The 26,191-nt window shown below is 38.9% G+C and overlaps 1 protein-coding gene across 6 annotated transcripts in view; it reads right to left on the bottom strand.

Annotated features, from left to right (window-relative positions):
- The window catches only part of CTBP1 (C-terminal binding protein 1), a 219,911-nt gene that overhangs the window by 18,363 nt on the left and 175,357 nt on the right, over positions 1–26,191 (bottom strand). For all 6 annotated transcript variants that reach the window (XM_048942487.1, XM_048942488.1, XM_048942486.1 and 3 more), the window contains 3 exons: positions 18,820–18,974; positions 6,546–6,690; positions 2,384–2,590 (listed from right to left, as the gene is read on the bottom strand). In XM_048942487.1, coding sequence (XP_048798444.1) covers positions 2,384–2,590; positions 6,546–6,690; positions 18,820–18,974 — 507 coding nt within the window. The remainder of the gene's footprint in view (positions 1–2,383; positions 2,591–6,545; positions 6,691–18,819; positions 18,975–26,191) is intronic.

The raw sequence follows: 26,191 nt of genomic DNA, 5'->3' as shown, positions 1-26,191 counted from the left end.
CTTCTCCAGGCTGAACATTCCCAGCTCCTTCAGCCTCTCCTCATAAGGTTTGTGTTCCAGACCCCTCACCAGCTTTGTTGCCCTCCTCTGAACACATTCCAGGGCCTCAATATCTTTCTTGCAGTGAGGGGCCCAAAACTGGACACAGTACTCGAGGTGCGGCCTCACCAGTGCTACACCACACCTCGAGTACTTCTTTTTAGCACAAAAGAAAAAGCCCAGTAACAGATGTGACAAACTGGACTTTGTTGCTGCAGCATAAATTGATGTAATGTAACCAACCCACTGCTGAAGATAGTACAAGCCTAAGACGAGCAGAGAAACACAGCCCGAAGGGATGGTTATAAGGGATGATATAAGAGATGATCCCAGAAACATGTTAGCAATCACAAAAACAGTAACACTACACAGGTCCAGAGGAAAGAAGCAGGTCTTAGTAACAGGAGAACAGTTTTGTAGGTGCTACACTCACTTCACCCTCTGTTAGCCTGACAGCAATTCTGATGTGGAGACATCCTAACAGGTAAATAAACTGAGGCAACACTACAGCTGTGGGAAGAGGCCACTAGAAGAAAAACACATCTCAAGGGTACAGTCTGTTGTACATGGTTATAAATGCACATTTTAGGTTAAAACTAGGGACAGATATCTGGAATGGTAGGTATCTGAAGTGCACAAATACTAAATCTAGTCTACCTTTATTCCCACATCTTTTAAGACTGTGCATTCTTATTCCTCATAAGTACACAGCTATTTAAGAGTTTATTTGAACAGGCCAGAATCACAATGCTGTGCTTCTTTACTTACATGCACTAAACCAACATGGGCGTATTTGAATCTAACTACAAAGCATTTTCCTTGAAACTGTGAATATTCTGTTGTGGGAAAAGAAATAGAAACAATTAAAGGCTACAGAAAACTACTGGTTAATAACTGTAACAGATGTGCACCTTTACAATCAGATGTTACTAGCCTTTTAGTATACCACACACACAAAAGGCTTATTTAAAACAAACAACCACCACCACATACAAATCCCAGTACTTCATGTAGCATTACACAGATACTGGCAATCTGATTATCCAGTTGTCTCTCTGCTCTTTCAAGTCATTTGCAACAAAAACAGCACAATGAAAATTCATTGTCATTAATACATCAAGACTTTTTGCTTATCTCAGCCTGGAATTACAGTGCAATCAATAGACACAATGCCAGCAGGACAGATGTCTCCAGCAAATAAGCACATAGAATGTAAGTGAAGAATTAAGTTTCAAAAATGCAATGTGCAGTTCCTTTTTTAAAACACTACAAGTGATTTGTCTGTTACTTCTGTATAGGTGCTGCGACCATGAGTACAACAATCATTGTGTTTAAATGACGAGCATTAACACATGGATACAGATATGAGAAAGAAACTCCATAAGCAACATCTTAAAGGTTGTATTCTAAAGGAAGTTCTTTAACTATTAAGATGCATCTACTGCCTTGCATACTCATTCGAATGAATACTACATAACACCAAGTTACTTCCAAATTCCAGAAAGAGTTCATGGCCTGCGATATTTCACAGCAATGTGTAACTGGAACAGGCATTTAAATATAATGTCCTGTTGTCAAAATCCTATCATTAATTCCTGTGGATGAATGCAATAGCAATTACATTCAGTCTGAGAGATCTTTGATAAGACAGGTATGAAACTCAGTAATTTTTATATAGAAACCGACGTTTCTGTTTCTATAACAGACAGTAATTAATTCATCTCAAGCAAGCTTGTCCATCTGTTAGATGCTGAAATACCTCTCTGAATATCCCTAAATCTAACTAGGTGATTTTATTAGGTCTGGAAACATTTAAAACTTTCTTGCATATATTTTTTCTTCTCATCTGAGCTGAAATACAAATTCAGACATAGCCTGACCAAATGCAAGTAACTGCACTGCAGCTTGTTACTGCAGCAAAGACCTCTCAGACATATTAAATACAAAAAACAGAGAAAAGCACAAACAGACCTAGATGTGACAGTGCACAACAAATACACATGATATCGAGTACAAGTAGCAGAATCCTCATCCTGGAAAACGGAAACAATGATGCCTCTTCCCCTTGAAACCAATGTGCCTGGCAATGGGCATTACAATAGCAGAAAGATGTACAGAAATTCAACTCAGAGAATATCAACTGCAAAAGTAGTCTGAGCGAAACGGTGATGTTTATGGGGAAAATATCTGAGATATATAAACACCAGGAATGAAGTGGTGTTTTACAGAATCTTGGCACGAAAAAGAGTGAAGTACTCTGTCCCTATAGCTCAAATCTTTGGAAAGGAAAATTTGATTCCTTTGGAAGAAAAGGAGTATTAAACTACATCTCCACCAAACGTACCTAATCCAATAATGCCCAAGGTCTCCCCTCTGATCCTGGCAGCTCCAGAAGCCACTTCCCGAATCTGTTCGACACTTTGTACTCTCGTGCCTTCCCGCAAAGCCTGGTGAAGCCAGGTGGTTCGTCTGTACAAGTTCAGAATGTGGCACATGGTAGAATCCGCTGTTTCTTCTACAGAGGCAGCTGGCACATTACACACTGCAATCCCTGCAAAGAACGGGTGGAAAGCGTAACAGGTTGCCAAACATTTCTTTCTTCCTATTTAACAGCAATCCCTGACTATGATGTTTACATTTACAGCTATTTCAGTTACTATTTTGCACTAATACCACATACGAGCAAACTTCCTTTTCTGATTTTTTTCTTTTACTATTTACTGTTTCTCCACATTAAGGCAAACAGCAAATGGACAACCAAACCCACAAAAGTAAGTATATAGATGTCAAGTAGCTTAGTAACCAAATCAGTATGTTAGGAAGTGTTTTATGTGCACAGTGGGCTCTGTGCTTCAAATAGCAGGAAGAAATACATGCTTTTCTCTCACCATAAAGTCAGTGAGGGTAAAGATCACTGTTTGCACTTCGTTGTGTGAGTTAACTTGCTATTACTGAGCAGATACCCCCAAAAGCTGTCTATGTTACAAAAAAAAAAAAAAAAAAAGGACTAATTTATAATGAAAGCCACTCTTATAAACCTTGATGAGAGAAGCACTATTTCTAAAACATACATAGGTTGTAGTAACACAGGGAGGAACAGTCTGTTTCACACTGCATAGGAGTTTGGAGAGTTGCTACACACAGAATCCATGTCCTTTCTTGGTCCATCATAATAAATTTCAGTATTGAAATACAAAATCTGATCCTGCATTGAATGTAAAGGTAACACGAAACTTCAGCTATTAGGAAAATGCGTTTTAAAATTAATAGCTAAAAAAGCTGTAACATCAAGAAGCTGAAAGACTACTACAGATTTCCACAGACCGTTGTGGAAGGAGAACTGACTCAAGATATTCCAATTTTACTTTAAAAAAAAAATAATTGTTCTTTTAATTAGCTTTTACCAGCCAGTACTGAATGTACAGCAGTGAAGCAAAATGTTTACTTGAAAAAGTTCACAGTGTTTTTGACCTGTTTTCATTCTTTCTATTCACTGCATGTTCATTCTCTAATCATCAGCTCCCACTAATGCTCCTCTCTTCATTCTGCTGACTGAGACCAAAACCAGTATACAGTATAATTTCATGGTGGAGAAAAAAGTGGTTTGTATACTAATAAAAATAACCTTAATACTGTTTTCCCTGTCAAGTTGTTTGGGTTTTACATAAATAAATATTCAGTGAGTCTTCAGCTAATACCAGTATATCTTGTGAAGCAAGCAAGAAAACCCAGTGTTCTCTTCAATAAGACAATAATCTGACAAAAAATAAGCTTATACCTTTTATATAAGCTTGCATGTTTATCTATGTTTTCCATTCAAATGCCTTCATTCTACTGCCCAGTACTTTCTACAGCCAACGTAAGCTCAGAACTATTTCTCTTTCCTCTGCTGTAGTGTGTGCTGAGTCACTGCTCTATGCACTTAAAACAGCATCACTATTAATGCTGGCATCCTGCTAACATCAATGGCAATATGAAACTCACCATATTTTAAAAATGAAAGAAAGAGCATGAATGAGGGAAAAAGTGGAAGATTAAAATATAAAACCCCTTTAAGTGCATCATATTAAACAGCTGCATTTGTTTACAAAAAGGTCTTTCATGGACCAAAAAATACAGGCTTTAGATGGCAAAATGAATTTAACAAGCATGTCTCCTAATGGCTGGCATCAATAATAAAAGAAAATGCCTTAAAATGACTTAAGTTATATTGCACACATGGGAAGAAATGTAAGAAATTAAGCTTGCCTTACACTTTCCTCCCTAATAAGATTCCTTAGGGAAGAGTATGATAATTCCTACATAGCAAGAACTCTTTTTTTCCCCCCATTTCCCCTTTCTTTAAAAACAACTGGTTTTAAAAAGGCAATGGTAAACCATACAGATAGAGGGGTAAATAAATGCTCTGAAGAAAAGAGATACCGCACATCAGAAAAGATAATGCACTCTTCTCTTATCCATTCCCTCTATGTCCTTTTCCCTACTGCTTTGCTTTCAATAACTACATGGTTTAGTTTAAGACTGAAAAACTTAGTAGACAACAGGTGTTACCCTTGATTCACATTTCACTTGCATGTAGTTACATTTACAACTTGCACATATTTTCTAGTCAACAACTAACAATCTGGAGAAAAACAGACCAGATCATAAAGACATCATCCAAAGAACATCTGTTTGCATGCATTTCAAGAAGTGATAACATGAAAACAACACTGAGAGGGAAAAGCTGGTAACAATCTCACCAGTGTGCTCCCTGAAAATTACTCCAAAAGTAGCAATGAAATTTCAGGAGAAATGTCAGACCTTAAAGTCCAACTCTGTACTGTACTTCAAGACTGAATAAAAGCCTTTTACAAAGAGCAATAACTCTCATGTTACTTCCTTGAGATGCATATAGATGCATATTCAACAAATGAAAAGAGATTTCTCCCTGGAGCAGTGAGTTAGATACCAACTCCACTCATTTTGCCCTAGTTACTAGGAGAGATTTCATATTGCAAGCTTCCAGCATTTACTGGCATTAGAAACAAACAACTGTATTTTGTAAATACTGGAATGCACAAATGAGATGGATCTTAACTGCATAACTCAGTCTAATCACAGCCTAAGAACTGAATTATTAACATTTCATATGAATGAGAATTCCCCAAGTCTGCTATACTGTGGCTTGAAGAGAGATGGGAATGCATTTAAATTATAAGCTTTGCTTACCATCCAGCAAAGACCTGCCCACAAATCAGCACACAGTCCACACATCAGGGATTCTCCACACAAATCAGACTCAAGGCAGGTCTGAGACCTTTAATCCAGACCCAAACTTGGGCTTTGAATCCAGAATTTTACCCCAGGGCAATCTCTATGTGCATGTCTGATTTCTAGGGCTCAGCTTATGCACCCAACTTTGGCACCACTAAGAATAAGTAGGAACACAGCCTTAGATGCCTGATCTGCTCATTAGAGAAACTCACAAAAAGTTCTTATCCTGCTGTGCAAACTACACAGCCATTAGAAACAAATGATTATTTTACTTTCATTTACTGATAAACAGACCCATATTACAGCTCCTCACTACAACAGTGGGGCTATTACTAAGACTAAGCACTATCGTATGGAAGTAAGCAATTCTGAGATCTTTCCAGAGCATAATGGGAAACTTTATTATTTAAACATGTTTGATTAGATATAAGGAAGAAGCAAGGCCCTGGCACTGCTGTCCAGACAGCTGGAGGTGCCTGATGCCCGGCTGGAAGAGCCCTGGGCACCCTGAGCTGGTGCAGGGCACCCAGCCCATGGCAGGCAGTTGGGACAGGGTGGGCTTTAAGGTGCCTTCAAATGCAAACCATTCTATGTTATTTCATATTTTCAATCTACTTAGCAAAACAAAGAATACACAGACATTTATTTCCAGTTGTAGTTTTACCTGTAGATTACAGATAATAGGGTTATCCTAAAGGAAGTGAAGGACAAATCAGACTATTGCTTTTTTACAGTGAAGCACTAAGCACAGTCTTCATAGTTGCAGTACCTAAATTTATTCTGAAGCAGCAACAGCTGATTCCTCTATAAAAATCTATATTATGGAGTGCTTTAGCACTAAATCTCATGCATCATAAATAAGTTCCAGACAGTTGATAACGATCTCATTTTTTATTCAAACAGCAGCAGTTTTCCATGATGATGGAATTATATTTTGTGATCGGATTACAGAAGACAGTAGTTAAAATACACAACTGAAGTAAAAAAGAAGAGAGGAAAAATTATGGCCATACTTCTTGTATTAATCTTGAACAGGCAGACTATCATCCTGCCACGAAGCCATGAATATTATCACTTAATTAACTAATGGTAATATCTGTATAATGATTTTTAAACACTGATGAGAAAATTATACAGCTTACATACTATGTTAGTATAAATTGTAGAGAAAACACTAATGCAAAGATTCAGATGCTATCAAGTTTCTAAGACAAGTATGTGATGTAAAACAAAGCCTTTAATAGTCATACCTAAATCTCCAGCAGATTTGATGTCAATATTATCAAAACCACTGCCGATTCGGACAATTATTCGAAGTGCTTTAAATTTCTCCAGGTCTTCTCGTGTTAAAGTGATAGTGTGATACATCAGTGCACCCACTGCTTCATTTAGTACCTGCAAGGAAAATGAGAGAAATAAATACTTAATGTTCTCTTTTCACAGGATCTCAATCACGTAAACAAACTTTCAAGCACTAAAGACTGTAAAAGCATTAAATCTAGATCTTTTATTTTAAAGAGTATTTGCCCAAGTATCTTCCAGTCTATTCAGATGCATTGTTTTCTCCCTTTCTGACATGTCTATTCTAGCATGATGAGATTAGCTTTAGGAAAAGCTCAGTATTTGTGCTCTTATTAAGAGGGAAAGCTCATTTCACAGGAGATGTTTTGCAATAGTGAACCCTAAAAGCATCTGTGCACGCATCCTGAAAACAAAACATGAGAGCAGGCACTCAATTTTAACAATGAGTATTTTTTTGTTTACGCAGCTGACATTCAGTTTTGAATGAAATAACAGAGCAATCACACAGTGGTACAGGCATCCACTGCATTATTAAACCTCTCTATACCTGAATAGAAAACATTCAGTAACCATTACAAAACCCTTGGACAACAGAGACTGAAATCAGTCCATTTATAAACAAAGCATGCGTCCTTAGTTTAATGATAGTGCAACTGTCCAAGATCTTGCTGATGGGAAATTGGAAGTCATATAAATTAGTGCAATTGAGATTATTCAGCAAAACTTCTCTAAGAATTAAGAAAAAGTACCAAGACAAAAACATTGCAAAAACTTGAGAAAAATAAAAGCAAAAATAAACTGACAGGATCGTTAACATTTTAATGCCTCTCAAATAACGTGAATACACCTACTCAAGAAAAGTTAAAAGAAAGGGGTGTGAAGGAAGTTTGCAAGTGATGTCCGGGAGTTCTCAAATTCTGCTTCCAAACAGCCATGACGCTGCATGCCACCCAGCTCTGTATTCGAAGTGAACTGTTCCATGTCTTCAAAACACGTTGGTTTCTACCTCCGCTGTAGCTTCTAATATTGTAATCATTCTACAAATCACTACAGCTAGCTGCAATCACATCAAGTGGATCCTATCGTGGACATCCCACAGTTCTCTGGGTGCTCCAAATTTCTTATTCAATAAACTTTTGAGCCTGGTGCACATAGAGATTCTCTCAGCTGAGCTACTCCTGCTCATGTGAGTATTTTCTAGGGTATGGCAATCAGGGACAACAATCAACATAAATAAAAATAAAAAAACCTACAGCAAAGTATGATCTCACACACAAAGCATGACAGCAATGCACTGGAACACAAGATCTGCAGCTGTAACTTCAAGAAATTAAAATACACAAAATATTTTAAAAGAAAACGTAAACAAAACCCATGAAAATAAAGGAGAACTGCTCCCACAGAATAATCTGTATTTCAATAGGTGCTCCAGGACTGGCAACCCCAGCTGTAAATAAGACAGAGACAAGAATCCTTTGAGCAGAATTTACTTGTAAGACTGAGAGCTACAAGAAAATTAGAAGTTACACAGCCTTGAAGTATGTGGCTACAACATAATTCAAAGAACAGCTGTAGGCTCTGAAGATTTAAATGGTTATATGCACACAGAGCTCCTTGATTTTAATGCTACAAGTCCTTTGGAGATTACATCTAGAAGTCACCAATCAGCAGGACTGCATTCATCAAATGCTTCTACTTCAGCTGTTACAGAGGGTTAAAAAAAAACAACAACAAACAGTTTGTTGTGTTTGCTTCCACAGTGACACTACCACCAATTTGGACTTTCTACAACACAAAGTGTCTGGTACAGTCTGCATGTGAAACAGCCTTTCTCATAAACAGACTAAAATGCCCACAGGTGTTGTGGGTACTTTTGCCCCATTGCTTTCTGATAGAAAATTCTTCCACTATCTCACTGTTCAAATAACACCGAATTTCCAGTCGCAACTTACAGCACAGCTCAGGTCTGTTTGCTGGTGCCATATTGGCTGCTTGCTCAAACCACATTTTGTCTCCTTGGTGTTTATAATCCACACGTATTAATAAACAGCGATCGTATCTCCTCTCAGCACTTGTTTGGCTGCCCTTCACAGGCCCAGTTCTAGTCTCCTCCAGGCTGGTCCCTCTCTACCCCTGTGGTGCACTCGTGCAAGCACAAGGTCTTTAAGGGGTAACCCAGCTGCAGACACTGCTATTTGAGACTCCTCTCCCTACTCCATTATACCAACGCTAGCATACTTAGTGGAAATCCTTCCTAATGAAGTCTCACATGATGCACACTTAGTGGAAATCCTTCCTAATGAAGCCTCACGTCATGCACACTTAGTGGAAATCCTTCCTAATGAAGCTTCATGTGATGCACACTTCCACATGGCCAACAGCACACTGACAACCCTTGGTAAAAACATAAATCTGAATCCATCTCTTCCTAAAGCACATCTTATTTTGCACGCACAGGTTTCCAGCAGGGCTTCTTTCTTCTCCAAGTCACAAACCTGAGTTCCACACTGATGCATTTCCACGCACTTGGTGCTTCTGACTTTGAGGTCCTGAAGATCTCTGTGATTTCCCAGGCCTCTCCAGCTGGCCACGTCCTCCATTCTGTGTTATATTACACACACTACTGCTGCTTCTTTAGGGGCTGCTATAGACAGCTGCAGCACTGACAATAACGTCCTTTGCTCATATATAACACGCAGTAGCTTACAGCAATGCAACTCAAGACTGATGGGACAGGCAGACCCTTCTTTCTCTGCTCCAGAACTGGAAAGGGCAGAGTGTTTGGGTGTGCAGAGAGCTTCCACTACCTCAAGAACCACTGTAAGCAAGGGCTAAAAGACAGATGAATGGGCTCAGGCATTTCATTTGGGAATTTCACTTCATAATCACACATCTTTTATTAACTTGGTCAGTCAAGACTGTAATTTGCTCTCTGTGAGCACCAGTGTGGACTCATTACACTACAGTTTTGAGTCCATTCAGGTTCTGGCCTGGCATGAGGATATCAGAAACTATTTGCTGGTATAAGAATGCACTAAATGAAAAGGAAAACCATTTTTCAACTATGGTTTAATGCTGACATTAACCATTTCCACATTCATTTATTCATTATATGAGATATGAAACCAAAAGATATGACAAATCTTTTATGATTTTCTTCTTACTGTTAAGGGCTAGAAGGTTTCATCTCTTAACAGCTTCTAGGATTATGGATGAGTTAGCAAAGAAACGCAGTGCCAACACATACTCTTCTGCTGTTGTACATTATCTCACATTAATTATTGATAATTAAATTATGTTACTGCTTTCTGTACCTAGCCATGTGACAGAAACGTAACAAAATAGCAAAAAAAAAGAGAATCTGAAGTTATAAGCATTCTGCAATGAGGTTAATGTTAATAATGTCACTTACAGCTATAACAACAGTTTCTGTACTTTGATATCAATTGTATAAATTACATTCTCAGCCATTACATATTAAACGTACTTAAATCTAGAAAGATTGTTAGATCAAAAAATAAAATGTGAACTAAATCTGAGTAATAAATGAAACTGAAATCCAGCAGAAACATAAGCAGGTCTAGCATCTACTGCAGTTACATTACAAAAAAGAATAAATAAATAAAGAAAGAAAATCAACCCCTGACAATTTGCAGTACAGATGTAATAAACAAGCATGCTAGAAATTTCAGGTACGTGGCAGTCAGACAAGACTCTTTTAAGCTCTCCTGCATGGAAACTAAACAGGCAAGGTTTGATACAGCACAAACAGAGGTAGCTGCGTACCTTCAGCAGCCATTTTCTGCTTTCATCTGATGACAGTTGGCCTTTTTGGGAAGAAAGGATCTGAGATAAAAGTTGAAACAGGACACAAGTTGGATACATAATCATTCAGTGACAGAAGGAAGCTATCTGCATTATTGTTCTGCCCTCAGTTACTGACTTACTTCCAGGTGAAGCTACAGAAAACTTGCTGAAAGGCTTTTTCATACCCTCTTCAGTGAGCTGACATCGTTTCCAATCAGAACTGTTCAGACAGGTCTTTTTGCTGTTCTTCAACCTCAGAATGACTACTTTGCTTTCACAATATGCCACCTCTCCAAGGCGCTTAGAGAACTGCTGACACTGTAGTAGGAAACATTTCTACTTCAAAGAATTTAACAGATCTTCAGTAGTGAATGTTGAAGGTTCAAATCCTTATTAAACATTTCCCTTTCAGTTTTTTCATTTTATTTCAACACCAGGCTATTTTAGCCATCATACCAGATACTACATGGCTACCATTACAACATACATGCCTCATATTATTTGATTAAAAGCTCAGTATCTTGAGTGTTTTACCAAACAAACGTAAGAGTACTATAAAATATTAGTAATAAAACAGCAAGCCATTTTGCTCTTTGGTCACCTAAACGTACACGAATTCTACAAAAACTGGCCTCAAAATCCTGCAGATCAATCCAGATCACAAAAACATACCACAGTACATAAAATGCCAAACTACTTCAATGCAGAGACAAAAGACATTTGTAAAATAAACACAGAATGACAGCACGGCGTTATTTTTTAAAAAGACCTCTCAGAAATCATTACCAGAACTGATATATTCCATCTGCTTCTAGAAATGACAGGATACTGCATTTCTTGGACTTGAAGCTTGCTGTGTCATCCTCAGTTAAATCTTCCAGTGTCATCAAAAGTTACTTTTGCACATTTAGGTTGACAATGTATTTCAATTAAGTTGAGCAGGCCTTGCATTACTTGACTTGCAGAGGAGCAGCAATCCATGAAATTCATAGTCAATATTCTAGGGGAAAGTTGCAGCAGGCTTCTAACTGCTCAAAAAAACCTCATCAGAACAGAAGGATCCATGCAAAACAAAGACATTTAAAACTAAAAATATAACCCTGTGTGCTCAAACAGCAGTCAGCAGGTCTCTAAAATCATCAGTCTGTGCTGTTCTTTAGTTCCAGTTTCTATTTATGAGACATCAGCTTGACGTTTGATTCCTACAATCAGCATCACTGTCAGTAACACATCCAATTCATGGAACACACTTTCACCAGGACACTGCCTAATGGTCTTCTACTGAACTTTAGTGCTACTAGTTCAGACACTAAACATTATGACTTTGCTTTACATCTTACACAAATACAAATAAGTATAAAACATTTACATAAACAAACATTACTTACAGACTCCCAAAAACGCTCTAAGACCCATATAAACATATTACAAATATAGAACCATAGGATATATGCAGTATAGAAACAATATATGCAGTATAACTATACATGAACTACTAGTATACACATAATATGACAGTAGATTTACAGTTTATAAAATACAGCTTTTAAAAATAGATACACATACACTCAACTGTATGTAAACGTCTAACTTGCAGGCAAATTCCTTTTAAAAAGAACTACATGGATGTCAGCCCTTCTTTACTGACAACTATATGCAGTAGCTTCAGGACAAGTCAATTTCTGAATATTTCTGAGACTCTGAAAACATTTTTCACAGCATCACAAAGGTTGGAAAAGACTTCTAGGATCACCAAGCCCAGTCATCAGCCCACCCCCACCATGCCCACTAACCATGTCCCTCAGTGCCACACCTCCACGCTTCCTGAACACCACCAGGTGAATCATTCAGGTGACAAAGGTAAAGAGAAAGAGGTCTGTAGCTATGGTTCTGTACAGCACATGGGAAAACTGGCAAGCTGGAAATGTGGTAACAAAGCTATTTGGATTATGGAGTTCTAGAACTGGAAGGCAAGAAAGGCTTTAAATGAAAGATCTTTTTATCAAGACTTCTATGCATTAACTTGTATACTCTATTAACATCACAGAATTGTGTAGCATTTCAGTTCAAGTCTGTCAGACACTAGGATGAATCAAACTTCTTCACCAGGGGATCACTGTATCATGAAAGTCACCGATGACAAGGCATCAACCCACAGAACTGCGTCAGAAAAAGCTGTTAACAACCATGAGCAATTTTCAAGCCCCAGTGATCCTTAGTAAAGATCCAGTACCAGGAAATGAAGTAAGATGCTTGCTGCTAACTGTGCACATGACAGAGCCTGCTCTGCCTGTGGGATCGATACAGGCTGCTTGCTGGGCACAGCAGCCCTCCGGCTGTCTGCAGGTGCTGCCAGCTTGCTGCGAAGGCTGCACTTGACCTCCAGCATTACCAGTGACAAATCTGGCAGAAAGGTCGTTGAATACAAACACCAATTTTCTATACAACTTTACTGTAATAAATACTAAAGGTAGCATTTTGTTCTATTGGGTGTAAGAAAGGTTTTTAGGATTTCATTTTCTCATTTTTCTTTCAGTCTTTCATAAGGAATTTGATTCAAGCAGTACATTCAAGCAGTCTCCCTAGATCTTCAGTGGATTAACTCCTAAGCATCAACTTATTCCCAAGTATACATTACAGCTTCATTTTAATCCACATACATTGAAAATGTAATCTGCTGGACAACTGCAATGTTGGGAATGTATCATCAATATAAACTGCAGTGATGGTGCAAATGCAAAGTTACAGCTTCACTTCTAAATGGGTAAGAATCTGAAGCTGCAAAAATGATCATATTTTACCATTAATAAAATAGAAACAAATCAAGCAGTCATCTGAACAGCAGCAGTGTGTTTGATTTGTCACAGTTTCCAAACATTTGTTGCATTATGAAAGTTCTTCAGCTTCTCTTTGAAACAATATTAGATAATAATGGTACTGACTGGAAACGCTTCTACAGTTCATTCCTATACAGATGAGTGACTGAAAACACCTGGTCCTACTCCACCAAACAGGAAGTTCAACTTATACATGTTTTCATTTACAACAGAAATATGGAAACATAGTATTCTTGCAAAGATAATTTTGGTTTGCGCTTTGAGCAGAGCTCAAGGAATTTGAGGCGTTTCAGCTTTACTAAAGGCTAACCCTTGTAAGGCTGCAGTGTGGGTTTACCACTCAGACTACATCTGCACTTCCAGCTGAGTACTGCATCTTCCTCAATGTTCTGAGGAACCGGGCACCTGAAAGAAGTAGTACATCCAGCCAAAACAACCTCCTGCCTTCTTTCTTTTCCTTCTAACTGAAGACATAGGAAACCACAGAATTGAAGAAGAAAAAAACAGAAAAAAACAAAACACATGCAGACTCTTTCCACAGCATATACATTTTGCTGTATAGGTCATCTGTAATCAGCTGTGCTTTCTGTCTCTTTCATTCGAGTTTGCAGGGATCCCTTTATTTTTTCTCTGCTGGACTTAACACTTCTATTGCCAGAGTTGGCATATTATTTTTATGCTTAGCTCCTTCTAGCTAGGAAGTGCACTTTGTCTCTCTTTCTCTCTCTCTCCCTATGTGATGAAGTCAGGAAAAGCCTGAAGACCAAAGAATTTCAACTTGAAAAATCTCAGGTAACACAAAAACCTCAAAGGTGTGCTCAAGCCTGTGATGACTCCAAGGTAAAGAAATAGAAAGAAAGAGTAGGGAAAGAGCAAGGCTACAAAAAGCAGAAGTGCAGGCTGTGTAAGCTGCCATGAAAGGAGAAAGAATAGTAAACCACTCAAAGGAAAGGGATCTTGGGAGACAAAAGGAGAGAACAGGGCAAAAGAGAGAGCAAAAAAGCAAGTTAGCCTGGAATGAAGAAGGAAACAAGCTAATATTTTTGTGCTTAATTTTTTTGGTGGCTTTTTTTTGGATGAACACCTATGGTAGAACAAAACTGCTACTTGGAAGCAATCTGAGGTTGAAAACTGAAAAGGCAGATTTAAACAATTAATTGTAGAAGAAATAAAAACAATTTGAAGTACTAACTTTAACTGATATTAATATGATCTCTATTAAAATTAAAAAATATATACAAAAATCAAACCACCAAAATCTTGAAGTGAATTTCTACCCCAAATGACTCGGTGAAGTCTCCTGAGAGGGTGAGAAAACCCAGTTCCCATTCACCACCAGCTCTCCATGATACAGTCTGACTGACAAAATGCTCAACTTCACATCACTGTGTACAGTCTTTATAATAAGAGAGAACCTAGAAGCCAAAAGTTTAGATGACTGTTGCATCCTGAGATACAAATACCTACCAACAGTCCTGAACGCAAACCACCTTCTCTACTGAGACGAGGAGCGGCAAAAATAAAAATAATTAAAAAATAAAATAAAATTATATATATATATATATATATATATATTAAAAAAATCAATAAATCCCTACACACATGTAACTTCTGAAGAACTGTAATAAATGTCCTCAGCTGCAAAGTTGCTGCAGTACTTTGGGTCACTCTCAGTAAAAGTCAGGATTCACGTCAGCGCTGGCAGCCTTTTCAAAGCAATGAAACATACCCACACCACCCAGCTTGCTTTTCAACCAGCAGCACCAGTAACAACAGCTTTGACCTGAGGTGAAGCAGAACTCTAATACGTGTGATTATTTATTTGTGACTTGCTTAAAGTCAAGCTACTTATTTTCCATACTTCTATTTCTTCAGCCATAAAAAGAAAGAGAAGTTCTCTGACATAGGGAAATCCCTAACTTAAACTTGCACACTAACCTATCTGAAGAAAACTCGATTAGCACACACAATAAAGGTACACAATATTTGCTAGCATCTTGCTTTTGATCCGTACAAATGGCGTTCAAATCCTGATTTCTATTCCTCCTTACTGCCTGCATGTGTTAAAATCCCTCAGCTTGTCTGTGAAAAAACACAAACCATCTAGGTTGCAGTTTACTGCTGTCTCCCAATCTCACACAAATCCCTCTTTCTGCACTCTCCATTTCCACTCCTGTCCAGCCATTTTTAAACACAGTATTTAAGCCATCATCCTGTTTCTCAAACTCTCTCAAACAGAAATCCCTCCTCTGGATTCCAGTATGCTTTCCCTTTCACTGCCGATTCCTCACTTCCTTGCCATCAGGGAGCTATGGAAGCCACCGAAAACCACAGCTTTCTCATCTTTTTGCAGCCTTTCATTCTTCTCAGCACTGAGTCTTTTCCTGGAGTTTTGTCATCTCTTCCTTCACAATGGTCTTTAGCAAAAGAACATCCATTATCAAATACATGTTAATGAACAAGGCAGTGCCATTTAGAACAGCCAGCAATGTGCATTATAAATCTACAAACATTTTAAATACTGCTTTAAATAGGCAACTCCTGATTTAAAAAAAAACTTCTCCTGAAAAAAATGATTACATTCATTAAAATACCATTTCCAAACAATGCATCAGACAGGCAGTACTGAAATACAGATATTTCTTCACTACAGCTCTAAAAATGGGTTCAAAGAGGTCATTTTTTTTTCCAAAGCAAGCAAACAGCTGAAGTGAAAAGTGAGCACTTTGCATATGCAAAGCAAGCAGGCCTCTGCATTTCATGAACTGATCTATGTTATATTACTTTACCAATCTGAACATGGATGAGGGTTGGTGATTTTTGTCACAGAAGTTTATCGTCTGGCAGAACACAAACTGCAAACCCAAATGTTTTAGGACTGCATCACACTTCGGACTAATGAAAATCTGCATCTTGACAACATACTGGTTGCTAGTGAAAACACTTTACACATTATTGAGTTCAATAAGAATGAATTCTTTTAATATAAGAAACAATGGAAGCAAGCTTTAGCATATGCACTAAATACAAATACTTATAAAGATCAGCAAAAGATTACCTGCATTACTCATTAAGTTTCACTTATTTTCTTTTTCAAAGCTACAACTTGAGATACACACACTGACTTTCAACCTCCATAATTCATTTACTATACATCACTGATAAGGGAAAATATTTGGTGTTTCTAAGGAAAAGCAATCACGTCACTCAGGAATTCCCAGTCTTGATGCATTAGAAAGTAAATGAGTAGATTTCTGTAAGCAAAGCAGGGCACTGTACAGGTGGTGCAGCTGTCAGTGTTCACCTGAAGAGCAGACAGCTATTATTTACTAATAGAGTGAAACAGCATTGACATTGTTTCCTCTTCATGTGCTACTTAGTCCTTCTAAACAGAATCCAGCTATCCACATGCCACATTTCTGATGATGGTGTGAGACAGGAAAAGAATAAAATTAAAGCAGCATTTAAATATGATGAAAAATAGACAGAAATAAGTCATTATATTACATTCCTTGAGATGCATAATTAAGAGAAAAGGCCTTTTTCAACCTTTACAAATGAACTTAAAAATATACTAAAATAAAAAAAAATTAAAAAAAATTACTGATGAATACAAAGATGTTCTCGCTTGTTTGTATTTGTTCTCTAGTCAGTTACTTTGAGGTTCCCTTCCCACAACAGCAAACACTTGTGGCTGTACACACAGCAAAAACACTGATCTCTTTCAATGTATAACACTGGCATTAGGTTTCAGTAAAATTTTATTCTCTCAAAACTGAATGTCACAACAGAATAAGAGTTCAAAATAATGTTAAGCCAGTACCGGTGCTGCAGAAAACAACGTATAAGATCATTATTGACAACTGTTCTGACAAAAGCACATTCCTGTATGGGGAACAAATCTGCATCAGAGAGCCACCAAGGAATACAGGGCTTTACAAGAGGAGAGTCATCTCTTATTTTTGTCTGAAACATGAGAACCAGCTGTTTTAGCTTGCTGTGCTGTCGCAGCATAAAAAACCTCTTTAATCCTCTAGTGCTGGAAAAAAGAAAATATACAACCATAGCTCTTAAAAATCTTAGAAGTTTTAACAACAGAAACTTTTTTTCAGGATAAAAATATATTTCTTAGACAGTTGGAAGCTGAAGAGTTTGTTGGTGGGTTCTCACCAAAAAACATGCTGACATGAAAAGGACTACAGAACAAAAAATTACTCACGTAGTAACAGAAATGAAACCATTGTATTGGTATTCTATACAAGTAGCTGGCTTTATAAGAAAGTCAAAGAAAAGATTAAATCTTCCATCATGTACAGATACCAGGCTCTAAAATGTTTAAACAAAGCTATATAAGAAAATGAAAAGTAAATAAGCAATTAAAACAGTTAGTGAAAAGCTTCTGAAATAACAAGCCTAAGGGTTACTATAATTAGCATAGAACAAGCTTAACAATATCTTTATAGAGAAGCAAACTTATTGGTGCAATTCGGTTCAGCTGATGTAATGCCTTCATATCTGAAGCATGCTCAGCAGTACACACAACCACATGCTCTGTTTGCAGAAGTGGATGCAGACACGCAACAAGCCTTTATGTTAATACATGGATTTGTATTCATCTGTTATAAATCCTCACTGGAGAGGGGAAACAAATTCACCTGGAACAGATCCAGCTGACCTCCTCTGCCACCAAATTCATTACAGTTTTTACCTCCACAAAAGTAGGTTTTACTCTATCAGGTAAAGGAATACTTGGCAGTTGAGGCTTTCTCTGCTAACAGCCAACAATAACTTCATCAAAATTAATTCTGCCTCTGCAGAAATACAGTTGTGGGAACACTGTTCTGCTGTCTGAGGAACAGCAAAGATCTGAGGTAGGTGCTAGGTCTTCATGCTGAAAGAAGCCTTCAAAAGAGACCATGCAGGTACACAAGCCAGCTGGCACCCTTAGCTATCATCACAAAAAATGAGGATGCCTCTAAGAAAATGAGAAATCCTTCAGCAGCATTAGAAACCACTGGTTGTTCTACACGTTTCCAAATCATCAGGAAAGGCACACGTTTCTGGGATAATGTACAGTTAGAATGCATTTCTAAATTCTTTTAGAAAATAAATTTCTGGTTAGCCTTTGGTTTGAAACTCCAGCATGAATTCACAGTGCACGCATCTTCTAAGCCAACAGTTGGCTAAGCGGAGAAGGTTGAAAGTTCTTCACACAGCCAATTCAATACTGATATTTGGCCTTCTAGTTGAAAGCTTAGCAACAGTGTTTCCAAGAAGCATTTCAAAACATCACGTAATGCAGCTTTCCCAGATAAATGCTCTCCCCAAATCTAATTCAGTTGGTAAGCATACACATAAGACCCAGCCAAGGATGCACTGCACAGAAGGCATACTCTGACACAGACATTTTTTATCTTTGTTCATCACTTCTAATAAACAACCAATAAATCAACAAGGTAATTAACTATTAACCCAACCACAACGTCTAAGACACTGTCATTGCTCACAAAACACCGTATCTGTAATCATTAAATTATCTGTGCTTTCTAAAATACCAGAATGATTATTGTAATATTACCTTCTCATGAATTTCTTGTGTAGACTGAGCATCACAAAATGCCACTGTGGCTACATCCTTCAGAATAGGCATTTCTACTGTACAATCCCTGCCATCCAGCAATGCTACCAACGGGCGTGGGTGCATGGGCCCATTCATGATCGGAGGTCGAATGCCTACAAAGGAATAGAGAAGATGAGTTATTCGAGCACGGAAATGTAATAGAAACAGGTTATAGCTAGCCTGCTTGTTCTGATGGCAGAAAAAGATTTCAAGGATTGAAGCTAATAAAAACAGGAACAAAAGCTACAGTCAGTAAAAAAAAATCTCTCTCACACTAAGAAAAAAACGCAGCAGAGGCTCAGGAGGTTGAACAATGGAAGGTGGCTGAAAACGCTAAGGGAATAAGACAGTGTTTTAAAAGGACACTCTCACTGCTCTGCTGAGAAGTGTCTATGCAACCTCAGCCAAGATTTGTATTTTGATTGGATTCCACACCTTTACGAGCTGCAGAAAGAGTGAGAAAGATCCTGCCCAGGCTTGTACATTATGGAGCTCTATATGCAATTCAGTAGGGAGCTGAACATTCAATTTACATATGACTATGATCTGCTCCTACTAAAATTTAACTGGAAAAAAAAAAAAAGCCTACAGCAGCAAAAATGTGTATTTACTGAAGATCCATTGTCCAACTATACATGCTTAGTGCTGATCCATGTAGGTCTGCTTCAATCCAGAAGTTTTATACAATGATTTTGTTTGATGATCTAATGCATCATACTTAATCCACCACTGAAGCTCTCTGGAAAAATATAAGCAGAATGCTCATCCCTAAACCAGCAACACACTCAGAGCATTGTAGGTTGATAAATAAATACACATTAAACATTTGAGGAAAGGAAAAAAAAATAGTTCAAAGTACAGGCTTCATTTATATCCTCTTTATGGAGTCTTAAAATGAAAAGTAATCCTCATAACAAGATATTCAGAGGGTATCTTTTTACTGTATGGATGCCATAAATATATAAAAGTACTCCAGGGAATAATATTAAACCATTACATTTACACAAAAGCAGTTAAGCGTGGGTGGAAAAAAGGGACTTCCTGAGGAGATAAGGAAAAATGAAAACAAGAACACAGTACATGAATTTTTCCTCTTTCAAAACAAGTAGTTTTAAACACTGCAGAGCAAAGTAGGGTAGATAATTCTTGTGCGCAAATGCAAACGATGCTGCTTGTGAATTTAAAAATGTTGCTTCCTACTTCATAATCCAAATTAGGCCAATATGAATGCAGCAGGGTGAGGTTCCTCAGCTTCCTCCCACTAGAAATGCTTGTATCCGAAACCTCTGACAGCGTCAAGAAGTTGCCATCTGCACTGCAAGTCCCAGTTCTGCACACAGGATACTATGTGAAGGAAATCAGCAGCTGGGGAAAGGGATCTCTGCAGTGAGCAGAAGTGAGCAGCCTTACTATAACCTTACTACAAGCTGGCAGTTACATTCTTTACCTATTCTAACAGTTCTTGTACTTAAAAATGACTCAACACGGGTCACTGGAATTTCTCCTGTTTGCTGCACTCCCTGCTGCCACCTGACCTGAGGCACCTCTAGCAACCACAGCTAGCTTTAATTTGAATGCAATTGCTTAACATTTCAGATTGCTTACCCAGCAGCAAACAGCAAAAGAATCTTGCAGACGGGACACAGAAGGACAACAGATCCTCATTGACCCTTCTGTGTTCAGTCACTGAAGTGCATTTGCTCTCTTCTCATTCCAGCCCCAACGTCTGCCAACTAGAGCACAACTGCAGCACTCTCACCATAGCAGACATGCATTCACCCAAGTGTTCCATGGGTGAAATGCTCATCAGAAGCAATTTCTGCTGGAAATCCATCAATACCTACCCTCCACTCTAACACACATCCTTAGAAATGCTACTGGTGCTCAGAAAAAAAACAAATTATCAATTATTTCAGTAAATAGCACTTAATATCCCCCTAAATACTGTTTATAGAAAGCCAGCACCTTGCTAACCTATGTCTGTTGTTACATGCCTGAACCCTAAATGGGCACCCAACCTTCAAACAGCCATACTGACTAAATAAACCACACGCTCATAGTGTGGTACAGGACAAAAATGCAACACGAACACGCAATACAAATGCTACGTACCAATCTCAAGAACACTTGCTATTCTTTAATGGGAACTTAATTATAAAACCCCAATCTTTAATTTATTTTAAAGCACTCTAAAATGAAGCATGTTATAGACTCGTTGCATATTTTGGTGTGAAACATGAACTGCACTAATAAAATGCAATTATGTTTTTTTTGAAACAAATGTAAAAATGACATTGCAAGCCCTATTCATACTGAATATAATAACTCTGCTTGCTGTACAAGTGAAATGTTAATGGTCATCTTCTTAATCAGGAGTAAAGCAGGATTTCAATGACAAGCTTGAAACAAAGCTGAAGTATATAAAATATACACAACTTCACTAGATGTTTAAGATGAAAGAGGAGAAATGTGGCACAGTTGATTTCCCTCAGAGATAGCAAAATATCTGTCAAAGGAAGAGCCCACACAGCCCAAACTGATAACGAGATTAAAAGCCATCCCTCTCAAAAATCACTCTTCTCACTAGAGCTGCCTCAGGAAAACATAAAATACAGCACTGCAAAACACAACTCCTTAAAATAACAATTTCTGTGAATCACACAAAAGTGCAGCCTGATTTTCCCTTATGCCTTTAAAATGAATGTCAGAGCTAGAAGGCACTGCAGAGCAAGCCCCAAAGCACAGCAGAACAAGGAGGAGAACCCTCCCCAGGAGCACCTCGGCATTGCTTCCCCAGAACTCAAACACATCCAATGACCTTGACCTCAAAAAGCCCACAAACCCTTCCTTGCCAAAATCCTTTCTGAACTGCAGCACGACTTCCTGTTGCACAATCTTTCCGCCTAAACGCGCTATCACTGAATCGCAGACAATAACTCAACACTTAAGTAAACTTACAGCAACTTAATCACAGCCCTAGTCATTATTTAAAGTTTACATTTGCCGAGAAACGGTTTATGAATCAGAAACGTCTGAACAAAAAACTACCTTCTTCCACCACTGAGCTACATTCTGCTGTTTCTTACGTAGAAATGTCACACTGCACCACGCAGTCGGTTTCGCAGCACCCACTTGGAAAGGCAGCAGAAAGCAATGCGTGTTTCAGAGCAGTATTTTCCACACCCCCGTTAGCAGCAAATGATGCGGCTCAGTGCAAGGAACAGAACCGTAAAGTGGTCCAAAGTGACATTCAGCAATACAAACATGAAATTCTGTTAAAAAAATCATGTCACTTTGCTGGCTTATTTAAGTATATGGTACAGCATTTTATGAAACACAGATAGCAAAAGGCACACACATCCACCCCCCACATCCTAGATCCTCTGTCAAGGGGAAAACAAGCTCAGCTTATCCTGAGACTTTCAGGAACCTCCCCCCCAACATGACACTTCTTAAACTGAGCCTGACTTCCAGGGTCATGGATTCAATTTCACAGCCCTTTACAATCTTCCGTATTCTGTGGCAAAATAGCAGCTTGTCATCCCATCCTCATTTCCATGTCTTTAACTTTTCTTGCAGCCTTCTGTAATCTCGAACCAAAGCTTTTAAATTTCTTATCCACTGCAACCTCTGAAGCCTGGATCGTGTTCAAATATTTACTAAAAAATTAAAACAAACAATCCATTAAAATAACATTAAGGGTCTGACTTGCTCTCGCAGAAGCCAGGAAGCTCGATGTTAAAGCTTCTCACTGCATCTGCACCCTTCCCCCTCTGGCTGCTGCTCTTCCTCTGCCACCCACTAACAGCCCAGGGAGCACAGGGTAGCAGCAGCACACAGATGCACTGTAACCACATGTACCTGGACCCTTCTCTACCACTCCTGCCTTGCCAGGTGAGCAGGGATGGGAGGAGCACCTGGATGCAATCAGAAGCCTTAACCCTGAGCCTTCTGGTTGGACAGGTACAAGCCTCTAAGGTTATCTGAATGTATTTAAGGAAAGCAAAGGTTTTCCTGACAGCTCAATCCTGCTTTGAATGGGTTTGGTACTTCTCCTCTGCAGAAAAATAATCTAGCGCTGAAGCTCTTGTCCTGCTGGTGACTGCTGGGGTTTTTGTAAAATAGCTTTTCTGAAATACCAGCAGGTTTAAGGTGCACACAGACCAGTCAGCACACGGCAGATAGCTGCCACAGACACAGCACAGGAGTGCCTTCAGGAGCTGCAACGTGGATTAGCTGTTCTACAGAAAGGTGTCAAAAGGTTCACATTTTTCTGCTGCTGATTGATGTACCATCGTTAACACCAGATGTCTCTCAAATAAGGCATACACACTAGAAGTAAAGGACATTGTCAGGTCTGTGGGCCCAAAATTCAACCTACCTTTCATTTCCTTAAATCTGTTTGCAAAGTCCATTTAATTCTTTAAACGAGTTTTTCTTTTTTCGAAACAAATGCTTCAATTCTTTTTTTCTGAAAGATACACCAATGCCAAGAAGCACAACGCTCAGCAGTAACCCTCTAACGGCAAACCAACACACACAAGGAACAGGGACAGCAGCCCTGGGAAGGAGAGCTTCCATTCTCGCATTTCTGCAGATTCTTACAAGCGCAGTGATTCAGTAAGTAGGAAAACTCCCTTGATGACATCCTTTCGGAAGGCTTTTTCCTACCTTATGCACAGCAGAAACATCACAGTGATTTACACTCTTAAGAAAATGTGAACTGCTGAAAAACCTCATCTCTATCTACAGAAATAAGACCTGAAAATGACAGGTTGGGCATTCAGCTCATTTACAACCTTGCACACATAACATGAAACTGATCCCTTCGGGCAGCTACCTTCACTTTACATTCTTACCTAGGCTGTAACTTTACTCACAGCTGTCACTTATTTACAAGAAGTCCTAAACAACATTACACATCCTTTTAAAAATAAACACTAATTTGAGTAAAGAACAAGTTGTCAAAACAAGCACAAATATCTCACCCCGAACATGAACGCAGAAGCTGTTATGAATCAGGCTTGCCAATGTGCTCTACTGAAATTCCTAGAAGAAGCATACTTCAGAAACATCTCATGGCTCCTGGCATGCACCTCATGCATCTTGAAGCCCAGCCTCTCTTTTGGTAAGCTGGGGATACGTGTGCCAAGACCTCAAGCGGCACTTTGACTCGAGGCAGAATAAAACTAAAGCACAGTCCAGCAGAAATACACTATAAATGCAGTACAAGTATATTGGTCAGTAAAATGGATGTAAGAGAAGAGTGCTTACCAGCATGGAAATATGCAACAGAACCATCCTGACTCTACCAGAATCACATCCAACACCCTTTGTCACTGCCAGCTTGTCACCTCCTGTGACTTGGAATGAAGAATTTGGACAGTCGTAGGAGTTCAATAAAGACCACCACCACCAAGCAGCATGTACAGAAGAGCAGTAGCTAGCCTTGGAAGCCAGATTTACTTAGAATCGGAATTCATTTATATTCTTTTCTCATGTTTTGTTTCTAACTATGCATCTTAAGATTGCAGGAATCTGCTGGAAATAATACTGAAATTAATGGGAAGAGTCCCACACTTATTCCAAAGGAATAAGAACTGGACTTCACAGTATGCACACAAGAGGAAACCAAACACGAGCTTCACTAAAACACGCATGCAGTCTCCTCTAAAGGCTATAGGGCTCAGAGGTAAATGCTATACGTTTTTATTTACCTAAGCTCAGTGAAAAACAAGCCGCCTTCCTTCTTCTAATTTGCAAGAGACCAAGAAAAACACAGGTGGTTTCCGGGGCTGCACTGACCCAGAGACATGCTCAGCACTCACACCCACTTACATCCTCTCGCTAATTGCAGAGACTGAAATGCACCCAGCTGCTCTCCAGGACCCTCTCAGCTCTCTCCTTACACAAAATACATCAGCCACACCACCAATACTTCCGTAATCACCACCCTACTCCAGGCTTCCACATTCGAGACAAATGCATCACATCATTACATCACCACTTGTGAGAATCAGCATGTGTATCCAAGTAGGCTGCTACAGCACGCAGTGTGCAGAGAACTTTAATGACATTTATTTTCCCTTTTAGGACCAACTAAACAAAGTAATGCAGTGATTTCTATTTAGAAAATGTCATTCCTGTAGGTGCTGGGACATGAGAGTCACGATTCCTCGTTACCTCACCATACTGACACAGAAAAAATGTGCCACTCTCAGGTATTTGTTAGGTAACCATAAGGATAAGGGCTTCTTGTGCCTTTTTTAATCAGTAGTCCCTAAGCATTTCCTATTAGTTACACGTGTACTTCAAACACCCAGGTGAGAACTGCAAGCACTGCGCGTCACAAAATTACTCAACACATTCAAAGCATGCTACAAGGATACTGTCATCTTCACTGACATTTTTTAGAGTCAGAAAGAAAATGGCATCGATCACACCTATTTAGCATCAGATGAACAAGCAGTAATAACATGACGACTTACTGCAAAATCTTTTAATTGTCTCTCAAGTCTTAAACAGCAAATCCAATGACAATATTTAGCCACCACATCATGCAGTAGAAGTGGGAAGCTCGAGTGTCAGCAGTACAACATGTGCAATGCACAGCGCTGCAGAAACCCTGTTTTGAAGCAACAGATGCATGAAAGCAAACCCCAGAGAAAGAGAAAACAGTTTAAAGGACAGCTGAAAGGTCTGCTTCAAGTATTTTTAGCTTCATTAAGTAATAAGGAAAGGAAGAAAAAGGTGTGTGGGGGGGAATAACAGTGGTGGTGGAACTGCCATAACTGAGCATGCTCGCATTATTTCCAGCCTTCAGAGGAACCCTGGCTGAGGCTGTGGGTTTGTTCCTTCTAGCTCTGGTTTGAGGATGACTGCTAAGTGCCTGCCTGCCAAGATGTTACAGAATGAGCTCAAACTTCTGCAAAATTCAACTCAAGAATCAAAGCAACCAAAGGCTTGACACTTCAGCAGTCGCTCTTGCCTACAACTACTCATAGGCATCCATTTCCCTTACTAATGAGCTCTTTTAAGTATCTCCTAGTATCTCCAAACCACAGAGCTGGAAGCACGAAGGCAGCTTGCACCAGAGCCATGTGCAGCACACCTGGGCACACGGCTGCTGCCATCTCCTTTGGGGACAGAAACCAAGAAGGAGCAGGGGAATGCCACCCGCCTTAACGCACACCCAAACTTCAGTTTATGGAACTTACATCTCAGTCCATAAACTTTATGGATCATTGGGTGTGACTGAGAAGAAAAAAAAAAAAAAAAAAAAAAAATAGGCAGTGAACTCCTGCAGACAGGAACTGGAAAAACAATCTGC

The sequence above is a fragment of the Lagopus muta genome, chromosome 4, assembly GCF_023343835.1.
Source record: "Lagopus muta isolate bLagMut1 chromosome 4, bLagMut1 primary, whole genome shotgun sequence".
In the NCBI taxonomy this organism is placed as follows: domain Eukaryota; kingdom Metazoa; phylum Chordata; class Aves; order Galliformes; family Phasianidae; genus Lagopus; species Lagopus muta.
Note: the sequence above shows the minus strand (reverse complement) of the source record. Positions and strands in the feature narration are given on the sequence as shown.